At 38.9% G+C, this 25,981-nt stretch overlaps 1 protein-coding gene across 4 annotated transcripts in view; it reads left to right on the forward strand.

The window, feature by feature from the left end:
* doc2g (double C2-like domains, gamma) overlaps window positions 1-25,981 on the forward strand; it is a 33,593-nt gene that overhangs the window by 6,494 nt on the left and 1,118 nt on the right. For 3 of the 4 annotated variants that reach the window (XM_068320557.1, XM_068320560.1, XM_068320558.1), the window contains 6 exons: window positions 1,494-1,603; window positions 9,327-9,453; window positions 9,663-9,719; window positions 10,326-10,450; window positions 22,306-22,387; window positions 22,622-22,718. In XM_068320557.1, coding sequence (XP_068176658.1) covers window positions 1,494-1,603; window positions 9,327-9,453; window positions 9,663-9,719; window positions 10,326-10,450; window positions 22,306-22,387; window positions 22,622-22,718 — 598 coding nt within the window. Of the gene's footprint in view, window positions 1-1,493; window positions 1,604-9,326; window positions 9,454-9,662; window positions 9,720-10,325; window positions 10,451-22,305; window positions 22,388-22,621; window positions 22,719-22,820; window positions 22,883-25,981 lie in introns of all 4 variants that reach the window. The other variant, XM_068320559.1, reaches the window with a different exon arrangement.

Consider the following 25,981-nt stretch of genomic DNA (forward strand, 5'->3'; position numbering starts at 1 on the left):
GGGTATCTGACAAAAAGTGTCTTTAAGTAACTACATACAGTTCTGTTCATGTAGTCAGCTAACAGAACTATCACTTCTCTAAAATTTCTTTTCCACTTGCTCTTTTGACAGGTGTCTTTTCCTTTAACCTTAGCTCCTTTCCCAATCTCACCATTAGTTAGCTTTCTTTCTCCAGTTAGCCTGCTAACATTCATCTATGGCTATGCAATGCCCACCCAGCACAATCCATGATTTGCCAACACAAAGTCGTTACGTCACCACGTAGATTTTTGACTATGTTAGGTGCACTTGGTTTGTAATACCAACTCATTTGTTTTCATATGTTTGGTATGAAGTCTGATATTATTTTTTTATCGTGGAATTTCCACGGGTTCCCGATAATATAATATACTATACTATACTATACTATACTATACTATAATATAATATAATATAATATAATATAATATAATATAATATAATATAATATAAGGCAGCATGGTGGCGCAGTGGGTATCGCTGTCACCACACAACGTGGCGGTACGGGGTTCAAGTCCCGCTCTATGTGGAGTTTGCATGCTCTCCCCGTGTCCGACTTCCTCCCACCTCCAACAACATGTGCTTCAGGTTAATTTGCTGTTCCAAATTGCCCGTAGGAGTGAGTGTGTGTGTGTATGTGTGTGCGTGGTTGTCTGTGTTTGTGGCTCATCCGCACACTGGCGTCTTGCCCAGAGTGTCTCCCGCCTCACGCCCTATGCCAGTTGGGATAGGCTCCAGCTCCCCGTGACCTGCTGCGGCGGACACAGCGGAGGAAAATGGATGGATGGATGATATAATATAATATAATACAATATAATATTATATAATTAATGGAACCCCTGATCTGCAAGGTGGAAAAGCGGCTGTAGCCGAGATGATTGTGATCGTCTCTTCCTCAAGAAAATAGATGGAAAATGAATAAACAAACAAGACTTTAACAGGATGAATGCATTTGTTAGTGAACTGTAAGACATGAGGCACCAAGTAGCTGCAAACTTTATTTATAGATGCTGATGCTATTAAGGGCTCATGGCTAGTTCCTGTCCTGGAAAGCTTTAATTTTTCATGCTGAATGTGTTGTGCAGTTTAATTGGCTGCTGTTTCAGGCACAGTGCTTGTTTTGGGTCTGGCTGCTATTAATGCATTGTCTTACTGGGGAGGAGACAGACAGACTGATGAGAAGAGGGAAGCCTCACGTCCTCTACAAAGTAGGCAGCAGATGTCTCAGATTTCCTGAGGGAGAGATAAATGATGTGTCCCCACCCTTTTTCCTTCTTTCTCTCTCTTTCTTTCTTCACTCTTTCGTGTCATTTCTTTTGCTTCAGAGACAAGATATTCTGTTCTTTTTCTCTTACTTTGATCTGACCAATTTGCTCTCTACCCCCTTGAAACATTTATTTCTCCTTTCTTTTTCTTTTTTTTAATCTTTCACTTTTCATGAAAATTTTCTTCATGAATCCTCTTCTTCTCCTCAGGCAAACAAACTACGCACAAAAACACTGAAGAACACGCTGAACCCAGTGTGGAATGAAACGCTGGTGTATCATGGCATCACTGCAGCTGACATGACCACCAAAACACTCAGGTAGGTGCTTCATAATAAATTTGCTCTGGATAGCAAATAGTGCTATTCTTCAGATAGCTGAATGACCAGTTCATACCACAGACGTTACAGTTCCAATTCTCCGGTGAATTGTGACAACCCTTCCAAGTAGGCTTTTCCAGGTAATTAATTATTCCAGACAGTCGAGGCCAGCCAACTGTTCCACCTGCTGTTGCTGCAGTAACTCCTCAGGTGCTACTTGTGTGTTAAGGCTCCACCTCCTCTTTTCCCACATCACTCTCCATATGGATTGATTGGGGTCAAGTGTAGCTATCATGGGCCAAAACCTCTGACGCATTTTAATGCACTGAATCTGAAGTAGATTCAGAGACAGAGCATTTTCATACGTTTTGTTCGGCCATGTGTGATAAAACAGTGTCAGTTTACTTCACAGATTCATTGAGTTGGGTGGCATTGTTTATCCTGAGGAAACACAAGCTCGGACCTACTCAGATGTGTATATACAAACACACACACACACACACACACACACACACACACACACACACACACACACACACACACACACACACACACACACACACACACACACACACACACAGACAGACGTTCACATGAATATCATCAAAACCACACATATAAATGCAGCCAGGTGTGTGCTTATCCTCTTGTCTGTATGTCAAGGGCAATCACTGAGTGGAAAGAACATGCGAGCCCCATCCTCCAAACACAATGAACACACACACACACACACACACACACACACACACACACACACACACACACACACACACACACACACACACACACACATGCTAACAATACATGTCCTTGAACAAACGCATACATTTGACAGTAGCTCTATTTTCAACTCTCTGTTCAACACCGCACACACGTATCTACGTATACAACAGCTTGAGGACCCTTCAGACTGTAGATAATCCACACGACCTCTGTTCAAGGACATAGCCCACAGACACAAACCAACATGGGGGAAGCCAAAATGAAGAGGCGTGTGACCAGTGTCAAGCAAGGGATGAAGAGACAAACAGCAAAGAGAGCAGAAGAAAGACCGTGAATGATGTCAAGTGACAGATAAGACACTGTGGAAGAAAAACAAGGGAGGCCAAGATCGAGGAACATGACAGGATGGAGAGATGGATGTAATCCAAGGCCATTTGGAAGAGAAAAAGATTGGATCACAGGGAATGTAATGAATAACATCAAGTGATGGATTAGGAAGTTGATTCATTTGATAGAAAAAGACTGAATGATAGGGAGTTCACAGATAGGCCAAAAACAAAAGAATGAGGTCTGTGACAAATACGCATGGGAGAGAATGAATGAAATACTGCCTGAATGACTGAAAAGAGGGAAAGCAAGCCACAGACAGAGACAGAGGAGAAATTCTGCTGAAAATATCTCTGGATATGTTCAGGAGCCGGCACAATATCTCTTCTGATCAACAGACGTAGTCCTCATTGCGCAACCCAAAGCATTGAACAGACAGAGAACAGAGACAGCAAGGCATCCCCAGAGAGACATTCACTCACTTGGTTGTGGCATGCTGCATCCCACTCTGCCGATCACAGCAGGGCGCGGAGGAGACGGATTCTGCACTCTTTTGATCTTGGAGTGTTATGCTCTGCTTAGCGGGATGACTGTGTCCACACTTTGCTGCTCTGCAGACCTGCCTGAAGGCCTCAACAGTTCAGAGTTTAAACATTTGTGAAACTGGGCCATCCTGTAGTCGGAGCAAACTTGTTCTAGCTTAGATGATTTTTGATAAGTGAGAGGATGTAGTTAGAAAAGTGGCAAGTTTTAGTCCAAGGTTGAGACAATGGAGGTCAGATATAGATACAGAACAGAACTACCATGGAAAAATTGATGGGGAGCTAATTCAGTCAGAAAATATGATTTTTGTAAAGAAATCATTACATTAGATAAAAACCTTAATCGGAACATAATAGCCCTATGTGGCCTTAATTACGTTATTTCTCAAAAATAAAGGAAAAGGATCATTTATATCAATCTTCATTGAACAGCTGGGATCTGAGCAAATTTAAGGTCTTGACAAAGGAAAAAAGGAAACTTTATTAAACATTATGAACATTATGAAAAACAGAAGAAAAAATAAATTTTATATAATTATGTAGCATCATCCCTTTCGTCAGAAAAGCTTAAAATCTGCGCCGTAGCAGCTTCCGCTGTCAGTGGTCACATGGGCGTCATACGTCACTGGCGCCCAATATAGCTTGGCAGCCATAAGAAACAATGAAATCCACGACGCAATTAACTCCAAAAATATCATGGTTACCTGCAAGGTGAACGGTTGTGTCAACAGAACATCAAGAAAACACAAAGACAAGGACCTATTGTTCCTTAGAATATTAATTCCACACAGTCCAACAGCAATGAATGGCGGCTAGCTCAATGCTAACATAATATGGAAAATCCCATTGATGGGCTAGCGCGTCAGCATCGGTAGTGCAATTAACTTTTCCATACACACAGTACGCCCATCTGACCAAAGGGATGATGCTACATAATTATATAAAATTTATTTTTTCTTATATTTTCCATAATGATGAATAACATATATGTCACTTAAAATTAACTTTACTGTCCCTGTAGCATGTATAGCAGCTGCAGAGGACAATGCTCAGCCTGCAGAAATTGACAGCTCCGACCTAACCCAGAGTGTGAACATCTGTTATCATATACAGTAGATAAGATTTTGCTGATTATATGCATCCTTTCCTGAGAACTCCTCATGCTTGAGAAGGCACTTCAGTACAGGAAAGCCAAACTCTGTCACCCCTCAAAAGAAAACTAAAGATATATTTAAATGTTACTGGTTATTGGAGGAGAGCCAGATATCTTCTTCTTCTTCTTCTTCTTCTTCTTCTCCTTTTGGCTTCTCCCTTCAGGGGTCCCCACAGCGAATCACTTGCCTCCATCTAACCCTGTCTTCTGCATCCTCCTCTATCACACCAACTACCTTCATGTCCTCTTTCACTACATCCATTAACCTCCTCTTTGGTCTCCTCTAGGCCTCTTGCCTGGCAGTATGAAAATGTGTTTCAATATCATGAAAATATTTTAGCAGTTACTTACTGTATGGTATTGCACATATCAAAGACTTCTATAAAACCTGGACTGTAGCCAAAACTATATCATTAAGAAATTATTTGGCAGTAAGTCAAAGAATGTCAGATAGAATAAAATGTTCAGTAGAATACTGCACAACACTCTGTATTAGGCTGACTTAAATGTTATGCAGTGTGTAGAGTGGATGGACAGGACTAGGTTTGTGTATTTATTTTTTTATTATTATTATTATCATTATTTATTTATTTATTTATTTATTTGCTATAATTGTAATTACACAAACGTACTTTTTTAAGGCAAAATCCAGCAATGAGGTTGATGTGGAATGGCTTGGAGAAAGTAAAATTCATTATGCTGAAGTCAACAACCTAATTCCTCACATAACAGTCTTTTTTCTCCCAGGGCTTCTGGAAATCAATTGTGTTATTATGAAGGAATCAGTCCTAAAATTCATTTTGTCATCTCATACTGGCCTGTCCTTCAATACGCAAGTCTTAAATAATGCATTATATACGTACATGTCACAGTAATAGCTTTGAAAAGCTCCATGTTGAAAAGACACTTAATCTTATTTTTCAAGATGTTTTCTCTCTTTGAAAATACTTCAAACATGAGAAACTGCACTGAGAACAAATAGATAGATAGATAGATACTTTATTAATCCCGGAGGAAGATTCATCAGTTTCTTTTGATGTCTGAATATGAGACAGACTGAGTTGCTCTGACGATTTTATTGCACTCAGCCAGACATGATTTTAAGATTAGGTCCAAATTTCTCTATCAGTTTCTGCAGTCTTTGTCTGCCTTTGGGTAAATTTGATTTAGAAGGCAGTGACAGTGATAATGTGGTGCCCTCATCCTACCCTTAATTTAAATGACACAATGCTTTTAAAAAAATCAGAGGAATTGCACATGTATGACTTCAGGCCAGGAATCATCTTTAAAATTCCCTGTGGCTTTTATCACTAAAATTCTTATCAGAGGATGTCAAAACGTGTGGATGTATTGTGATAAAAGTTGTAAATCAACACGTCCACTGTTTGTATGTATGCAGTGTGTAGAGTGGATGGACAGGACTAGATTTGAGTATTTTTTTTTAATCTTTATTAAACTATTATTATTATTATTATTATTATACTGTCTGTCTGTGTGTGTGTGTGTGTGTGTGTGTGTGTGTGTGTGTGTGTGTGTGTGTGTGTGTGTGTGTGTGTGTGTGTGTGTGTGTGCGCGCCAACATAACATCAGTGCCGCGTTGAGTTATTCTCAATTTATTCACTCTATCTCTGTTCAGGCTGCGTAATGGACTGACACTGTCCTCAGCAGCTGTGAGATAGGGACCAATGTAGGGCTTGATTTGATATTGGATTGAGGGCAAAGCAGAGATTGCCTATGGACACCCCAGGTGAGCTGTGTTGTCAAACACTTATGTGATAAAAGAGTAAAAACTTTGATTGGGTGTTGAATGGACAGGATGGTATCATTGGAAATGACTGTCGTACAACCAGAGTCCCAACTCCTTACTCTCCATTCCAACAAGACGTAAACTTTTAAAAAATGGCTGCTCTCAGACCTCTCTTAAGTATTTTCACACCAGTCAATAGCTCTGATTGGGAAAATAGTTAATAGAAAATAAGGTGGCCAAATTTCAGCCCATAGCCACACAGCCAGAAATTAGTTCTCCATAACTAAATAATGCAGCACGGGCATTACCTGTGGTCAAACAACACCTGCATTCAACATTTTGTGTACTGAGATGTAGAAATGAATGGCTATTTGTGTGCTTTTATTTGCATACAATCAATGCAAGGGCTGTATTAGTTGACTATTATTCAGGTGAAGACATGTTTGATTCTTGAAATGCTCAGTATAGATTTTCTGTAGCCTCTTGATCAAAGCCAAACATGTGTACAGGTATAGCTTGGGATCATACAAGATGATGTCTATTACTAATGGAAATAATAAGCCGACACAACTCATGCACAAACGCACCATTGACAAGGCAATGTTTACTATTTTTAAGTTTTGTAGCAATTTTTTTTTATTTTTGTTTATTATATTTATTATTTTTTCGTAGTTTATTTTTTGTTGTTGTTGTTTATAATGTGCTCATGAATAAGAATACTGTTTTCCCGTTACCTTGGGCCAGAACCAGAGCAGAATTCCAGCCAATCAGGTGCGTTTAACTGGTTGTAGCCTGTAACATGACCACTAGATGTCGCTAGAAGAAGAAGAAGAAGTACAGGCAAACCTCAGTTTCCGACTACAATTCGTTCCGGAAGGATGTTCGAATACCGATTTGTTTGAATTCCAAATACATTTTTCCCATTACAAATAATGTAAATGGTCTTAATCCTTTCCAAGATGCTAGAAAACTACCTTTTTTCAACATAATATCCATCCCTTTTCTGCCGCTATATCTGAGTACAATGTTATTTCATAATGTCATGTTACACAGACGCTCCTCAACTTCCGTTTTAGTTACATTTCAAACGGCCGAACGTAATGTGAAAATGAAAATAAATTGTTACTGTAAGTTCCAGTAATCTGTGACCGTTCATACATCCATACATTTTATTACCGTATCTTATAAAACACCCTAAATCATTGATTATAAACATAACATTGTAAAATGATAACATTAATTTCAAAAAAATACACGACGCAAGGCACAGTCTGTCGTTTGCGCCATGTAAACAATGGACGCAGTGTCAAACTTAAGATCGTTTGAACGTCTCATACTACAGAGAGCGCGCTAAACTCAAAAATTCACTCAAAAAGTTTTTTTATTACAAAATTATTTTACTGTCAGTTCAAATGTAAAATTGAAAAAACGTAAAACAAATGTAAGAAGAGGAGCGTTTGTATATCAAATTGTATGGTAATGAAACATATAAAAGAAATGTAAAAGAAAGAAGTATACATGAGAAAGAAAAAAAAATCAACATAATCGGGTTAGCCAAAGGTACAAATTACCGTTGTCTTTTGGACAGAAGTTTACGGTACCGTAACTCGTACCATGGGCAATGGAACGCAAATTAAGTGAAAAAATATTGAATACAGTAACTAAAATAAAAAGCACATTAAAGTTAAAGCATAAAAACAATAAAGATAAGAATTTTTACCTTTGTGGTGGTGAGCAGTTGGCATACGTGAATGTTGGAGAGGGAGAGGAGGAGGAGAACGGATGTTACTGTGTTTGTTTCGCGTTCGACTTCCAAATTTTGTTCGACTTCTAAGACAAAAACAATCACAAATTTTTTGGTCAAATTCCAATTTGTTCGATGTCTAAAGCGTTTGAAAACCAAGGTTTACTTTTACACTTTAATGATCCCCATAGGGAAATTATTACCGTATTATTTAATGCACTGGCTACTTAATTATCCCTTGATACAGTACAGAGAATATGATAGTATAGTATATGATATATGAAGAGATATGCACCTTGGAGAAAACAAAGCTGTCATCAATGTAGGTTTGTTGTTTAACTTAATCTATAGCTATAGACCATTAAAGTGCAAGAACAGACACCACATATAAACACCAAATATGGTATCAGGGAAATTCTTGCAGCATTTTTTCTTGAAGGAATTCCAAAGGAAGAAAATTGCTTGAAAGAATAACAGGAAAGGGACTGATCAGGCGCCAAGAAGAAATCATAACTTTGAGTAGAGCTGTTGTCACCTACCACAGCGATCCTTGTCTCATCACAGACACCCTATATGTATGACAGAGCAAAGGCACAGAAATCATTTGACAGCAGCGGTCATGAGTCATTCTGAAGCGTCTGCTAGAGATACTCATCAGCTATGACTAAAAGACGAGGACCGTCATGTCAAATGTCCAAATGTCACAGGGACAGGAAGAAAACAGGAAGAGGTGGAGTGTGTGTGTGTGTGTGGGGGGGGGGGGGTTAGAGAAAGTACAACAGAGAAAGGTTGAGAATAGGAAGAGTTAAGTGGGGAAGAAATCAAGAGCAGTGACAGAGGAAAATTTGAACAAGGAGAGAATATTGTTGCAGTTGATGGCCTGTGAAGACTACTGTAGCTGATGGAGTATTCACACTCCATCTATCATCATTCCTTTGAATAAGTGCACCGTGTAGAATAATTCATTTCACAGAGCTTTTTGCTGTTAGGGGAAATGCAACAAAAGCAAGACACAAAACAGAAATTACAGAATTCATATAATGCTTTAATACCTTGGAAAAGGTCTGAGCACTCTAGTTTTTACTATAAGGTTCATCTTAAAACTCCATTACACAAACCAAACAAAGGTTTGATTTATTTTTCCTGAATACAACATGGGCTCAAGCATTATGGTTACAATTCAGGTAGATGCAGCAATAAAAGGGATTAGTTTCATTCACCTGTTTCTTGTTCGAGTTATTACAAATGTAGTAAATGTTTGATTGACCAACTGACCCAGTGCAAAAAAGATTGGCAACCATCCTCCTCTTTGGCACTGATCATTAGTTACAAGGCTTACTCATTTGAAACCTACAGCTCTCATTGCATTACAGACAGTAATAAATAATTAGCTGCAAACCGGTAGCAGGACTCACACGTAAGTATTTGTCTTAATCCTCCTCTTGCCGCATTCAATCTCTGCATCTGTCTTCTGTCTTTGTATGAAGGCTGTGTGTGTGTGACATGGACAGACTGGGAAGAAATGAGTTCATCGGAGAGGTGAGAGTGGCTCTGAAGAAACTGAAAGAGGGTGAGGGCAAGCGCTATAATATGGGCCTGGAGAGGATTGCACAGGTACATTTATTATGTGACAGTGCACAGACTATCTACATGAATGTAAAATTGGTTTCTGTGGACGCATGTATACGTCAAGAGGTTTCCTATTTCCATTTTACATGTTTGCCTGCAGGGTATCAGGCATCAATTTTAAATGAACAATGATGTGAAATAGATATTTGCTGTACTGTGTATGTATTCCTCTGTCTGTCTGTTTGCAATTTCAGAATAAAGAATCTAACAATCAAGCAATGGATCAGGGGGCACTTGTGGGAGAGGAGGAGGTAAAACCAGTGTCAGCACCAATCATGTTTTTACCATTTTCAGTCAAAACATTGCTCATTATTTCCTGATACTCTCCTGCATTTAAAACATTTTTTGTTTCCATTCATCAATTCTCACCTATCATGTATTTTCTGTGTTTAGAAAAAGAGCATTGACATAATATAAAGGTTTCAAGTTGATTAATTAAATAATTTCAATCAGTATATGTGTCTGACTGACAAAGTCTAACAATCTAAAGCAGAAAAGTTTTAAATTTCACCAGGGTCACTTCTCGAGGATTTTATTTCCGCGACTGCTGTTTGTTTTGTTTTGTTGTTTTGTTTTGTAATCTTTTTTCTTTCTCTTAGTTTGATTTTTAGAAACAACTTTTGATCTCTGCTTGGTTTTCTGAACCTTTTTATTTTGATGGTCTTTGATGTGGATACTCCTGCACAACACAACTGATGTACCACATTTGCAACCCTTTGGTTGCTTTGAATGAAAAATGTTTCAGATTAATTTTGTTCACCCTGGTCCAGAATCCAGCTGCTCTGTATTCTGTGAAGTGGGGATGTCAGTTTGAAAACAGATGGTTTGTCTGATACTGGTGTTTCCTGTCTCCCCAGCGTGGCCGAATCCTTGTGTCACTGTGTTATAACACAGAGAAGAACTGCCTGCTAGTGGGGATCATACGCTGTGCCCATCTGGCCGCCATGGATTCCAATGGCTACTCTGATCCCTTCGTCAAAATGTGAGTTGTGAAAACTAACAATGACTATTTAAAGTTTGTCAGCTAGCAAATGATTGGTTGACAGCAGAATGTGACATGCTGTGATTGGATAAGAGGAGAGCGAGTAATTAAAACCTTGCTGGTTTAAATTAAACCTTGCTGGTTTAAATTACTCTATATACAGGGGGATGTACAAGGCAATTTTCATCAAGGCTCATTTCTCATTGTCTCAGAGATCAGGATTGCATTATCAAAGTTACCGTGAAAAGCTCAATTGCTCATTAGACTGACTGATGCACATCTGTTCTTTGATGATCAGTGCAACTTTTTTCCCTTAAGGCCAAAGCAGTTTCTATTTTAAATTGGTTGGTCAGTCCATTGTTTTATAGTCATATATCAAGGACACTCCCATGGGCTGACCAATGATTTTTTTAAGTCAGGGTCAATGAAGAAAAGTAAAAGTCCAAAATACTCTATTTGCACATTTCCTTATTGAGTAAGATCTATTACATTTTATCCCCCATGTGCTGAATCTGCCCACGGCACTTCATAATAGAGTGCGGTGTGACAGATTTTCATCTGAGTCATGTGTGATTTCAAATGTAGGGTGAACTAATGTGTGACAAATCAGTCATCTTTGTTTTATTGTAGCTAAATACTGATTATTACATTTTATAATTCAGTACTAACTACTGATATGTGTCCTGAGCCTTCCACACAATTAGTAGCAGTTAGTTTACAGCATTTTCCACACTATAAGGCGCACCTAAAAGCCTTTAATTTTCTCAAAAACCGACAGTGCACCTTATAATCCAGGAGGCCTTATTTGTGGAAAAAAAGTTTTCAAAAATAGGCCATTCATTGAAGGTGCACCTTATAATCAGATGCACCTTATTATCCAGTGCGCCTTTTATATGAAAAAGGCTTAAAAGAGGCCATTCATTGAAGGTGTGAAGGTATAGTCCAGTGCGCTTTATACTGTGGAAAATACTGATAATTCTGCATTGACTGTGTCCAGTCTATAAGTGAGCAATGGATGGAACTGATAAGTAGATAAGTACCACACAACAGTGGGAATCACTGTTACCATGCTCAATAGTTTACACCCCAATCTAATTTCTATCAGCTCGCTTAGGGGTGGTAAGATCTCAGCTAAATGAATGGACAAATAGATCCAAAATGCTTTTGTGGGTGTTGTTTTTTCATTGTGAATGGAGTGTAAGTTTTCAGGGTTTGAATCCCAACCTTTTTCTGTGTGGAATGTATCGGCGTGGGTTCCTCCCACTGTTTAAAAATTTGCAACGTACTGGTAACTCACTGACCATAGGTGTGAATGTGAGTGGGAAAAATTTTTGACCTCATATTTTGATTCCAATTTTCTAAAACTAAAATGTTCTTTATTGTTCTTTAGTGGGGTGGCAGTGGCTCAGTGGTAGAGACCTCGGTAGAGCGGGTCGTCCTATGAATCAAGATAGGCGGTTCGATGCTTGCTCCCGCCCAAAAATACCCGGAGTGTGAGCAGACAATGGGAGGTGTCAGCTCATCTCCAGAGCACTGGTGCAGCGCCCTTGAGCGAGGCGCCCTTGAGCAAGGCGCCGTCCCCCTCACAAGCTGCTGATTTGGGCGCTCCACAAAGGGGGCTGCCCCCCACTCCACTGTCCCCCGCATGCCTAAGGGCCCCCTTGTGTGTCTGCGTGTATGCTACAGGGGCCTGTACTCACTAATGTGTATCCATCTGTTTGAACCACTAACCATAGTGTATATTCTTAATTTCTTTTCGGGGATCAAAATCAGTATATAAAATTTTTTTTAAAAGTCTAAAGTCAGTACTGTGTTAAAACCTTTATTTTGAAAGGGCTAATGGGTGCTAATGGGTGCTTGGAGCAGAGAGAGCTTAAAAATGTTCTTTGTACTTTCATATAGAGGAACTCTTGCAGTAATTTATAATCCACTCATTTAAAACTGAGATTTGAGGTCATTGAGGGGAATAGCTACAATAACTGCACTGAGAAACTTTCATCAAATGGCCTTTTCAGTAGGTTGGATTGTTTAAAAAAAAAAAGCGTTGCTGCACGTGTGCGCGAACACACACACACACACACACACACACACACACACACACACACACACACACACACACAGATGTAGATACTTGTCTTCTTCCTCTCTATTGTATTGAAGTGCATGTTCCACTTCCTGAAAATGGTCCCACAACTGTGCCTTGTGCTCTCAGTTGTGGGATATTTTGATTCAAAAATGTTTTTTGGTCCACTAGAAAATTACAGAGGCATCCAGAAGATGTAGCTCATATTCTGCTGTCTGTCATTCTTTCTTTTTTTTTTCTCGGGCTTGAGTTGTTTGGATTTTTCATTTGTCAGATGACCAGTTTCCTTTTGTTCATTGTGCTTCAGGTATGAAGAGCCTACTTTACTTCAGCCTGCTTTACTTCAGTTCCATCTCCTTTGTCTCTAGAGTATATTCTGCAATGCATAAAACAGAAGAGTAAGGCGTTAACCTGTCGTGCCAGTTTTCTGACTTATTTCACTGTCAGTATGGTAATGTCCTGCAGCTGCAGCACAAGTTGTACTCCTGAGGAATCTGTAACTAAAGCTGATCTTGATGCCAGTCTCTCTTAACTTGTGCTGCTTGTTCACGTGTGAAACTGTGCATTTGTCCAGAGGGTAAATTCACTCTGTGACTCTCAATCAGCATTCAGAAGCCATTCAAGTGTCACAAGGTTGGAATTATCTTAGAGCTAATTTTCCTTCCATTTAAAAGAGCAAATTAATATTTCAACACTAGTCCCTTTGACATCCCCCCAAAACAAGCGACATTCCCCTCCCAGTCCCTTCACACGTTAACTTTAATATCCGCAAACAGTGGCTCTCGCAGAGAAAAGACATGGGCATGCAGAAATAGTGCAAAACATGTCTGACATCTTTGCTGAGCAAGCACCCTGCCATCCTCAACAGTTTTGTTCTTTTTTTCTCTGTATTCTAGAAATTTTAACCACGACACTCCTTTGTTACTGTCAATCAATGTTATATCCTATTTCTTGTCTGTCTTTGTTGTGTTTCCTTCATGCATCACAACTTTAGATTCTTTATCCAACATTTGCTCCGTTTTCCCCATTTTCTCTGTAACTTCTGTTTCCATATTGTGGCTTTTTCTCTTGCTGGATGCTCCTTTTCTTCTGCTTGCATCTTCATACTGAAGTGTCAAAATTCTGAACATTAGAGACTTGATAAGTTGTTATTGAATAGTGTGGTTTCCAATGACATTAACATAAACAAGACCCCCCCCACACACACACACACACAATTTATACATACGTTATATATAATCTTTTCATCTTTGCCAAAAATGTAATATTTTTTAATATTTCAGCTTATCTTCCAACGGTAGTGTTTATTTGATTTGACCTAATTTATTTTCATTCATTTCAAAAGTCTGAAAGAAAATACAATGACAATGCAGACCCCAGCATTATGTCGACATTATCCACACAGCCATCAGGGTCACATACATTTTATCTTTGTCTTTCCATATCAAGGGACTACAGAAACCCCAGTGCAGACATTCACACACTGCCCAGAAGTCATGACAGAATTTGTGACAGACGATGTGATCTTATGTGTCATTTAACGTTGTCCACAATTTATGATTTCTGGGTGTTCAGCAAAGGATGAAGAGACGTGACCTTCTTAGAGTCGTCTGTCTCACAGGCACAATTTGGTTATGTTTAAATATCAAAAGTTACCCGTTTGAGTATCTAAAGTTCTTGGGCTTAGGAAAAGATCACAGTTTGGGGTGAAGCAAGTTTATTTCTATTGTTTTTATTTAGTCAGACCAGGTTGAAATGTAGGTACAACAAATAAGTGCACTGTGTGTGTCATTAAAGTAAACTGGACATGTATCATGTATGCTGCATGTAAGGTGGTGCTGTTCGTGTCAGTCACACAACCCAGTTGTCCAGACAAAAAGAACAATCAATGCAGCTCTGTAAATTTTAATGGATTCACTATTTTATCTGTGCTGCACATATCAAACCCATCTGCAGACACACAACTCTGATCACACAATATCCAGAAGCTGTCTGCATACATACAGTATTGAAGTGTGGGCAAAGCTGTGCCCTATAGTTAATATTAGACCACAACAGTCCATGAAGTTGGAAGATTTGTAATGTGAAATTTTCAAGGAAAAGCTATTACAAGAAGAATGTCATAACATATACTGTATAGGGTATGCTATTTAGTCTTACATTGGGAAATGTTATTTGTTTTACCAAGATTTCTGCAGCCTCATATTAGCTTTCCTGGAGCATTTTTGCACAGCTGAAGACCTATAGATTTGTTCAGGCGTATTGTACCAGTCAATCTCAGAGAGGATCAATATGTGGCCAACATGGACACGAGAACAAGCTTAATTACCTTGACTAATAACACTTCCTTTTGGCTTGTTAGTTCTGTATTACTGTAAAACTGTTCTTGGACAAATTAAATATATCCTGACAATGAAAGAAAAATAAAATCCTCATGACTGCACCTACTTACAAAAAGAAATAAGGTAAAATATTAACAGTTAACATGGGCTAGAAGTCCAGTGGATTTTTCTTACCCAGAACCTGCACGGTGCCAAATACAGTACATGTCCAACATTCACTCTTAAGTCAGAGCTCATAGTTTAGCTGAGAATTATCTTTGAATCTCTTGTGGTATTCTTACAACAGTTGCTTTATCAAAGTATTCATATTATTTTACATCCCAGGTGAATTCTTGACTTGACGTAGGTTTATTTGTCCATATTTCTATGCATGAAAAAACTAAACACTTATAGAGAACAGCTTCTGACCTACTCATTAACCTTATCGGATTGTGGTGATTTGTGACACATGGAGAAAATCAAAGATGTGGACAGCAGGGAAAATTCTGAAAAATAACATGTACATTGCTGTCCCTAGCAAATACTATGGGTGACTAACCTGAGTTCGTTGTTTCCGATCCCGCTGTTGATGAGCTTTAGGTGGTAACTTGTATTTCTATTTACTGTACTGTTCCCTATTTGCTCTGAGAAAGTACTATTCAATATTCCTTTCAGTAAATGACACGCAATCACATTTAACAAGTACGTGTATTCGTCAACACACAGAACACATGGCATCATCACAAAACTCAACAAGTAATATAAAACAAAAACAATCCAACAAGTACTGAAATAAAACCTACTCTAAGCCGGCAATAATAACTAAATGTCCAAATACCCAGTCCACGTGCGTTGCAGGCCTGGTGCCTGTAGTTTTCGGTGTATGGATCCCGTCCGGCGGCTGCTCCTGGGCTCGTAGCACTGCACGGGCGAACTCCCAGTCCATCAGAATGGATGCTCCTCGGCGGAGAACTGGTCCACACCTGCTCCTTCTGCGGCAGAGAAAACTGGCGACTCCACACGTTGTCCCTCCCTTGGCAACTTGCTCCAAACTCAGGACCAAACTCGTGGAAACGTGCGCTAAACACCACCACACTCCGTTATGAATCCGCACGGGTTTCTCTCTTAATCTCCGCCGTCTCTTCGCGCGCTTCTCCCCTCAACCGCTCTCCATGTCCTTCTCCATCTTCCGGCCACCTGACTCTTTTCCCGCGCCCCATTGGTTCATGAAACCCACAGCACCTTTGCAGGTTAGTCCCTCTCTGTGTGTCCTTTTTCATAGGTCTGTGAGTAAACAAATTCCCTCACAGAATCCCCAGCAATACAAAGAATACAACACACATTTCATCAAACAAGTCAACATAATAATTCAACATAATAATGATTATTCCTCCAACATGAATGTTACGCTGAGTAATGCTTTACCCAGCGTATTTTATCTGTGAAATGATGTACTTTTATTTTATCAAATATTTATGAACTATTTATTTATTAACAAATTGTTAATAATAATCTTAGCTCTACTTAACGCAGGGCTACAAACAACCTACTTTGAAAGAACACTACTGCAGAAACTGAGGGGATAATCCTCCCTATCTCTGCAGACCAGGCATCCATGGCATAAATTATTCTTTGTATTGACTATTCTGCAGTAATTTGAGCATAGTTATTGTTGTACAGAACAGACTTGTTTTTTTCAGTATAATGTCTAATGATCTCTCTAGAATCTGGAATGTCGGTGCCATGTAAAATGGAATTTGACACAGCTTAGTTTGAGATGTCTCTTAAGCCCTCATAACTTTCTTTGAAGTTGCTATAGATGTTAAATAAAGGCTTGATTTCTTCCTTTTTCACTTTTCTTTCCAACAACATTTTGGTTAATAAATCCTGATTAGCTTACTTTAAAAAAAACACATAAAATCCATGTTAATGAGAGCGGTGGTGATCCTGGAAATGCCCCCGAAAACTGTTGTTGACAATTTTGCTAACTGATGTCGAGTGAGTTCGTACTTTCAAAGAGATTTATTTTACTTTTTCAGTGACTTCTGTATTTATAGAATACATTTTTGTGCATTGGTGCACAAAATGTCTGGGAAAACAAACAGAACAGACCAGAACAGAATGAAAGCAGAGTGAAAGCCCAGTGGCTAGTTTGATTAAGCTAGCCCTGAGAGTGGTTACCTTTAGACATCTCCTGCCCCTCCCCTCCACTCATAACCAGTTGTCCCCAACCTTTGCACCACCTGCACCACGGACCGGTTTCATTTAAGACAACATTTTCATGGACCGGCCTTCATTTGCTCGATGATAGTTAATGATGCCAGGACAGCTGTAGTCTAGTAATAAATCATCCACAGTGGTTTTATGTAGAATACAGACATCAGCAGAAAATAAACAACCTGTAAACATCTCTGTAAACGAAATAATTGTCAGAAATAATTATATTAAAAGCTTGATTCAAGTGACTGCACTGACGAGGTTTATTTTGAAATATAGTGGCTAACAATCAGTGCATTCAGCGTAGGAGAAATACCGATCATTTCCAATAAAAGGGGGAACAAGTCAATCAAATACTAATAACAAGGCGGTCAGAGACTGCAACATCCTGCGACACCCCTGAATTTAAAATTTTACCCTGACCTACTTTCGTAGGACCCTGACCTACTTTCCTAGGTCAGGGTCATTTAATAAAAAACCCATTATCCAACATGTAACTGGTGCATTCTATTTGTCATGAGGTTTCAGAGATGTGTACCTAAAAAGGTATAAAAGTGAAAATGTGACCTTGACCTAGTTATTTGGTGAACAGACGGACGGACACACAAACACTGACAATTGTTATACATCACTGCTTCGCGGATGTAATTACAATAATGAGAATCAGTGGTTGGGGACCGCTGACCTAATGGCAACGGTAGACAATGACATCTGAAGTGTGTTCCGGACGTCCGGTCTACTCTGCAGTTTGGTTTTTATGGTCACTGCAGAAAATCCCGGTTCACAAAGACAGGAGGTTGGAAATGGAAGCAGAGTTTTTGATACTTTTTGGGTGATCTCAGGTTAATCTGAATTTTAATCCAGAACACTGACGCAGTTGCGGGCACTTAATTTAGGGGTAACGGCTGGTAACCTGTCACGTGACCGAGACCTGTCAAGCGGGACCGACGCATGCATTCGTCTGTGCATCATTCCGCACAGATGTCACTTTTCAAAATTAAACATCTTTAGACTGATAATCAGTTACAAGAAGAAAGTCAAACTTACTGTGCTGCCTGTTACCTAATGTTCTGCGACCCAGTAACGGGTCGCAACCTGGTCGTTGGAGACCTCTGATGGATACTGGGCTTGCGCTTATAAGTAAAACTATGGCATACCAATGGTGTTGGTGGTGGTCAAAGTTAAAATGTCTTCTAGTCTAAGTAAAACTTACAAGTAAACATTGAGTAATACTTTGTATGACTGTATCTTCACATAGTGAATGCAAGTTTTCAATTGTCGAATCTCACATTTATACCTGCATAAAGTAGGACAGAAATAAAGATAGTTCAGCTTGAGCTGTTGACTTTAGTGTATTTTTGTAGGTAAACTGAACAGAAGATTTTGCCCTCAGAATGCAGGAAAACAACCCCATTTTCTAAAAAATTTCCCAGGAGAGGCCCCTGGACCCCTCCACGCCCCCCCAAGACGAGCGTTGGTCGTCCGCACGCTGCACTGCTGTCTTGGACACAGAATGTGGCTTTATGTGGCTTACTCAATTCTTTTACACTGAGCCACAGCGGCTTAGTCATACTAGCTCCTAGTGCAAGCCCAGGGATGGATGTAACAGAGAATCGGGTAATTTTTCAGAATAAAACATCTTTCAGACTCCTAAATAAATAAAACGGAAGCGATGTAATTTTTTTTTTTTTCTGTGCGGCCCAGTACCAAATGACCCATGGACAGGTACCATTCTGCAGCACAGTGGTTGGGGACTCCTGGTCATAACTGATTGATCTGTGATTGGCCAGTCACACACAACACCCGCCTCTCCCCACAGAAACACATCACTGGTTTTCTGCAACTTGCCTCTATTTCAGTCTATTTAAGGTTACTTGGTGAACTTGTTTCTTGTTTTGTTTTGTTGTACGTACACGGTGCATTTGACCCGACAGAGCTGAAAACTGCTCGAGTCGCTATGGTCACTACCTCCACTCAAGTCATTTTTTTTTCTTTTACCTGCTTACTCTTAGTTTGATACTTTTTCACTTAATTATTTACTGTATAGCTATTTAAACTGTTACATAGCGCGCACAAACACACACACACACACACACACACACACACACACACACACACACACACACACACACACACGCGTGCATGCTCTCTCTTTCTATATCTCTCTTTCTTTCTGTCTCGCTCTAAAAATAAAGAAAAAAGAAAAAGAAGAAAAAAATTTGAATTTGTGTTGAGTATGACAATTCTTGTTCATACATACTTTGTAGTTCATAATTTCCTACTGCATCCATTGTATTACAGCAATGAACTTCATGTTCTAAGTTCATAAAAAAACTATAAATATTTCCTTTACTATTGTGATCAAAAGCATTGAATTTCAATTCAGAGGCTGTTCTGTAAATATTCATTCATACACCTAAGAATATTTATGTTCTGAGTTCATAAAAACTTGTTCTGTAAATAGTTCTCTTACTTTTGTGATCAAAAACTTTGATTTGAATCTCAATTTTTCAGTTTCAGTTTATTTTCTTCTTTCCAGACATGTTAGTACAACAGATTTTACTTTCATCAGTGTTGAGACATCAGCAACAACATCCCAAAAGAAAAAAAAGGGTTGACGGGTAGAAGCCATTGGCTTGTAAGGTTCCCGTCCCCTAAATCATCAACATATCTCTCATTACAGCACATTGTCAACCAATTCATACATTGCATGTCACAAATCAATTTCAGTTATTTTATTCTGGTACATTTTTGTTTAATCCGTCTATTTAGTCCAATAGGCATGCATCGTTGCACACCTCTTTGTCAATTCTTGAGAAGAGTCCACATTTTGTTAATGCTCATTTTATAATTCCTTTCAAGGGATGTTTCTGGTCAGTAGTGTCCTTGTTTACTCAGCATTCCTTTCCTCTCCACTTTCGTAGCAGTCCTAACATCTTGCATGTACTCAGTTACTGCACAAAGGTTACAGTGACTTTGTTTCACAGGATTGACAACAAGAAGTTTAATTCGTCATAACAGTGCAGTCCTTTAACCGTCATTCACGTCAGAATTATAACCTTGCAAAATCATGTTTTTAAATGCTTTCTTAACGACAGTTAGAGTTCCCATACTCCTAATTTCATTATCCAGTTTATTCCAGTGTTTGACACCAGTGAATGAAAATGAAAATGTTTTTAATGTTGTTCTTGCTTTTTTCTGTACAAATGCTGTGTTTTCTCTTAGTTGGTAACTGGATTCATTAATCTGTATTTGTGATTGTATGTTTTGAGGTAAGTTGTTATTGGCTGCTTTATACATAAGTTGCACCATTTTGTAGCTGATGATATCATGTATTTTCAGTAGTTTAGATTTAATAAATAAGTGGTTTGCGTGAGCTCTATAATGTTCATTGTGAATAATTCTCAAGGCTCTTTTCTGGGTCAGGAATAAAGGCTGCAAGCCACTTTTAAATGTGTTTCCCCAAACTTCAGCACAGTAGTTCAGGTGCACAATATATTATATGGAGTGCCTTCTGATTTAATAGTTTTTGAGTTTTCCAGAGTATGGATAGACTTCTAGCTAACTTAATTTGCAGTTGTCTTAAATGAGGTTTCCAATTTAGCATCTCATCAATAATCACTCCTAGCATTTTAAATTCATTAACCCTTTCAATATCTACATCATTCACCTTAATATTGATTTTGTGTTTGCAACTTTTCTTCCCAAATAACATATACTTAGTTTTGGTTAGGTTCATTTTGAGTCTGTTCTGTAAATAGTTTTAAAATAAACAATAAAGCAACTTCTGATCAATCCATGTCAAATTACAGATTTAAAATAATGTACCGATTTTAAGCCCCACACATTTTCGGTCAAACCACACCCACTTCTGGTTTCAGTCCCGCCCATTCCGAGTACAGATACGGATACAGATAACAGATGGTTGGACAGATACAGATAGTGGTGTACTCACTTATCCCTAATACATAAATTTAAAAAAAAATTTCTATAGAAACTCTTCAAAAATCACTTTGAAACAGTAAGAGCAAAAAAATAATTCCTTGATTGGGCTTTAAACAACATACTGTATGTTCACACTGAAATCATCTGTAATGAAGGAGGACATTTTAATAGGCCACAAGCAATAATACGTTTGGGATTATTGCTACATCACATTTGTAACTTTGAGAAAGTGTAATTCCACCCCTATCTTCCCGTGTTGCTTCCCCTCCTCCGTCTTGCCATGCTCTGTTTCCAGCTCTCCAGTGCTTCAGCTGTCAGGCTGAGATTCGTCATTGGTTTCACTTTTTCAATGTCTCCAGTTTTGTTTCACAGATTTCTGGGTCACACTTACCTCTAGATGACATTTTTCAGGTAATTTTCTGACATTCAAGAACTGTTACTGTCATAACAGATCAAAACTACAGACAATCTATTGATTGCTTTGATAGCAAGAGTAATTGTTCTTTTAATCTTGACTTCCAGATAAAAGATAAGGTAGTTTATAGATTAACAGGAGACAATGTTTCACAAAAGAATTCCTTCACTTTCTAGCTTTTAATTATTTTAATTAGATGAGAGGAATCACATTATATTAGTTAGCGAGTTAGATGAAAACATTGACACCCTTCACGTCTATAGATAAATATACCCGGATCCAGCATTTGGTTCATGGCTGTTAACAGAATACGAAATGAATATAAAAAATAATCAGGATTTTTTTCCAAAGATTTGCATCAGCATCTCCAAACCTTCCAGTAACATGTTTTTTAGTGCCTCTTAAAAAGTGTTAGACTAGTTGTCTCATGTTTCCAAGGACTTTCTTTATTGACTCCAGGGCCCTTCAGAAAGTGAATGAACACATTTCCTAAAATGCAAAAGTATTTTAAGTAGGGGATTTCTTAAGAAGCAATTTGTAGACTCATATAAAAATGATCTCTTATGATCCACCAAAGAATGTCTTTGTCTCTGTATCTTCAAATGACCTGCCCTCAGTCTGTAATTTATTTTTTTGTTTTTACTCACTGAATTCTGGGCATTTCAGCTGTCAACAATTCTGGAAAAAGATCTCTCTCTGGGTCTTAATCTCAGATATGGTCTCTGCCTCACTACGTCTGAAGAATTTTTACTGACCAATCCTGCTTTACAGGCATTTGTGTTCAAAATATGTGTTATCCTGAAGTGGGAATAACCAGAGTTCCAATGAATGTCAGCAATCTTAGCTTTTGCTCTCCTTTTTCTGTCTTTCTCAGCATCTTGCAGCCAGATATGGGTAAAAAGTCTAAGTACAAGACTACAGTGAAGAAAAAGACTCTCAACCCAGAATTCAATGAGGTACAGCATGTCTGCTGCACGATAAGTACCCATAATATGTGTGGCAACCTCTGATTTTTTTCTTATCACATAATGCTGTGATATTTTTATAAGCATAGCAGTCAAGCATGTTTTCTTTCTCAAAATCAACCCGCACGTTTGTCCTGACAAAAGCATTCAATTGAACATTCAGCTCCTCCCAATTATCATGGTTTTTAAATTTTATATATCTTCTTTCTGGTACCATCTGTGCAGGAGTTTTCATATGATGTTCCCCTGGACCAGCTTGCAAAGAAAACTCTGGAAATCTCCGTGTGGGATTATGACTTGGGAATGAGCAACGACTTTATAGGTAGGTTTACAAAAATTCAGGTGTGAAGGAATAAAGTGGAAAAAAATCAGAAGCAAAAAAAGAGACTGTGCAAGAAATGTAATGAAAATGGTGTAATTACAGAAAACAGAAAACCAGTACCAGTGTGGGCGGAAAGAGGAGCAACAAATGGGTAAAAATGAGAGGTAATTATGAGGCTTTTGCTGAATGATCGGGATTCAATTGGAATTGGAGAGGCTTTAGAAATCTAAAAGGAAAAGGCTTTTTCTCAACTCCTGTCATTTGTGGACTCGGAACATCAGATCGTTGCTCCTCAGTCAGACTGCTAAACGGCTTTGGCATGGCCTGGTGTGCACATCATAGCAATCAAGCATTGGAGGGTTTAGGGAGTAATGGGACACCAGTGGGGAAGCACAGCGAGAATGGATTTCCTCTCTGTGAGCTTGAAGATCTTCAGATCAGGGCATGTTACTCTGCTAAATACGTGTGTCAGGCAATGGTTGGTCTGGAAACTGTGTTTAGATAATTCCAGTAAGTTATTAGCCCTGTTGGAAGGAAAGGCCATTAGTCTAACGTACATTCCAGATAACATCCATTCCCTTGATTATTGCTATTACAGGCTTTGCTACAGGAGTCTAGCAGTTATTTTAATTGGGGCTGGGAGAAAAAAATAACCATTGAGACAAAGAAGAATGGTTGAAACACGTTGATAAAGAAACCGAATAAACAGAATCCTAGTGCACTATTGTAAAAGTGAAAGAATAACAAGTGGGCTGATATGCATAGAAGGTCATGTTGAAAAAGGTCAGATTTCAGAGACACATGAAGGAGAACATGGTCAAAATAAAGTGTGAAGTCAAAAGTAAACAAGGAAACAGCTGCAATAAATCAACTGAATGAGAAAATTCATCATGAAAGTAATCAAAACCTAAGCTAGGGTGTGCATTTACAACATTAAAAAAAAATTTGGAGGATTCACAAACTGTAAGAATGATTCCAACTGGACTGATGAGTTGTTGCAGAGAAGAAAGTGGATCCAGGATTTGCTGTCAAGCCCAGTTGAAATATCTCAAGTAAATTCTTTTCAAAATGAACTTTGATACATGTTTTCTTCATGCAGGATTGAAGTCTTTAAGGCCTGATGATGATCAGTGAAATGAGAGTTTGTTTTAAAAGCTGTTCATAGATAAATTCTTTCAGTGCATAGACCCATTTTAAGATGTGTTGCTATTTTAACGTGCTATATGCCTGCTGTTTGCTATGTTTTGTTTTTGTTTATTTTGTTTGTTTGGTTTTTTTTGAAACTCAAAAAAAGTCATTTCTGGAACAGATAAATGTGACTGTTGCTGCACACCTGTTTGCCAGCTTGTGTGACGCATCCCCCTCTTCCATGCCATCACACCACCCTCTTACTCCTCATGCAGCTACACCCCCACTGTCACCCCACCAATCCATGTATGTCAGGATGGCTTATGGGAGATCCTTATCCATCTGCAAACTCAGGGTGCACTCTATCCGTCTCCGTTTGGAGGTGAAGGAACTGTTGTGGGGGCAGTAGTGGAGGTGACGAAGAGTTGTGTCCGATTATCTCATCAGAATCCTTTAAACGGCTTGCAACTGGCTCTTTGAGGTGCGAGAGACTGCATGTTAAAGCAAAGTTGTTAAGTAGCATACAGCAATAAAAATATTTGAAGGCTGCTCTTCTCCGGCAGCCAGCGCTCATTGACGACGAAGATCAAACATTTCCTCACGGCAGTGATTCTCCAAGGCGCGTTGCCAGAATACCATGTCTAAAACGTCACGCCTCATTACATGTGCAATCATAACTGAGCGAATTGCTCTGTAATAACCTCGTTATGACAACTGCCAGTATCTCTCTGACTTAAAGTCTGCATCTCCACCAAGACCTCCATCTCCAAAGATGGTATGTGCATGAGTCATTTCCTGCTTCCCTGCATATTTATTGCCGCTACGGTTTTTCTTACATATTTCATTATAGAAAGCTCTTTTACGTTGAATTCCCTGGCAGGATGTCTATTTCTCCTACTTCCTCCTCCTGGAGGACATTTTGTCAAATGTGTGGTTGCTTCCACTTTTGCTCCCATGCCTCTCTCTCAGTCAGTCATTTTAATCATTTTAATTGGAAGGAATATCCATGATTGTAAAAGCATGTTTTTAGATGGCTGAATATTATATTTTAATTAATACAGAGGAAAATAACTTATCAGACAGTGTGTAGTTGGATATATTGTGATGCCACAAGTAGATGCACGTGCTGGTGTTCAGGATATTGCGCGTTACTTCTGCGTTGTTCATCTCACCTTCAGTCCTGAGGGACATAATTGTACTTTATAATCCAGTTATCTAAAAGCTGGTGTTAGATTAGAAACACATCATTATTTACAATATAAAATGCATAGTTTAAAATCAAAAGGCAGTACTCCAACATGTTAGTTTGTGGAACCAGAGTCTATTCAGGACCTGAGGTCTTGGCAGTTCCATCCACCATCAAATACTGTTGCTTAAATCACTTATAATAACTATGTGTCGCATGGTAATGGGATACCAGTGTGAGAATGTTAACTGTCATAGTGTGCCCTTAGAGAATTATCACTTAAATGTGCAGCTCTCCTTGGCTTTACCACAACTTCTTCTTCACCTTCTCTGTTCTTGTAGTGATGTTATGAGCGGTATCTGTCAACTGTTTTCAGTCAGGAAGCTCTGAAAATCCACATTGAACACTCTGTTGGGATCCACACTGCTTGCATCTATTTACCGACGAAGTGAGCATTCAGTAATGAGACAAGGCACTCACAAATTGCAACATCCCACAACACCCCTGAATTAAAATTTTTACCCTGACCTACTTGCATAGGTCAAAGATCAAAGCTAGTGCTCTGACCTACTTTCATAGATCAAAGCACTAGCTTTGATTTATGGTCTTACACTGGCCTTCTCCCTCGTCTTTTTATCTTATCTGGTTCCTGAGAGTACAAAAGTGGAATTTGACCTTGACCTAGTTTTCTCAAGGTCAAGGTCATCATCTCATTTTCATCCCCTTTCCGCCCGAGTAATCTGCTTTTTGTTTCGTCTTTCTATCTGCAACTGTTGCGAAGATATTTGGTGAACGCACAGAAGGTCGAACGTATGAACGAATGGACGAACACTCATACACTGACAATTACAATACATCACCGCTTTGCAGCGGGATGTAACAATCTCCTTCGGGAGTTAACAGCACTGAAAAGAGCAAAAAGAGACTGAATGTTGTTCTTACACTGATT

Source organism: Antennarius striatus, chromosome 8 (assembly GCF_040054535.1).
Source record: "Antennarius striatus isolate MH-2024 chromosome 8, ASM4005453v1, whole genome shotgun sequence".
In the NCBI taxonomy this organism is placed as follows: Eukaryota; Metazoa; Chordata; class Actinopteri; order Lophiiformes; family Antennariidae; genus Antennarius; species Antennarius striatus.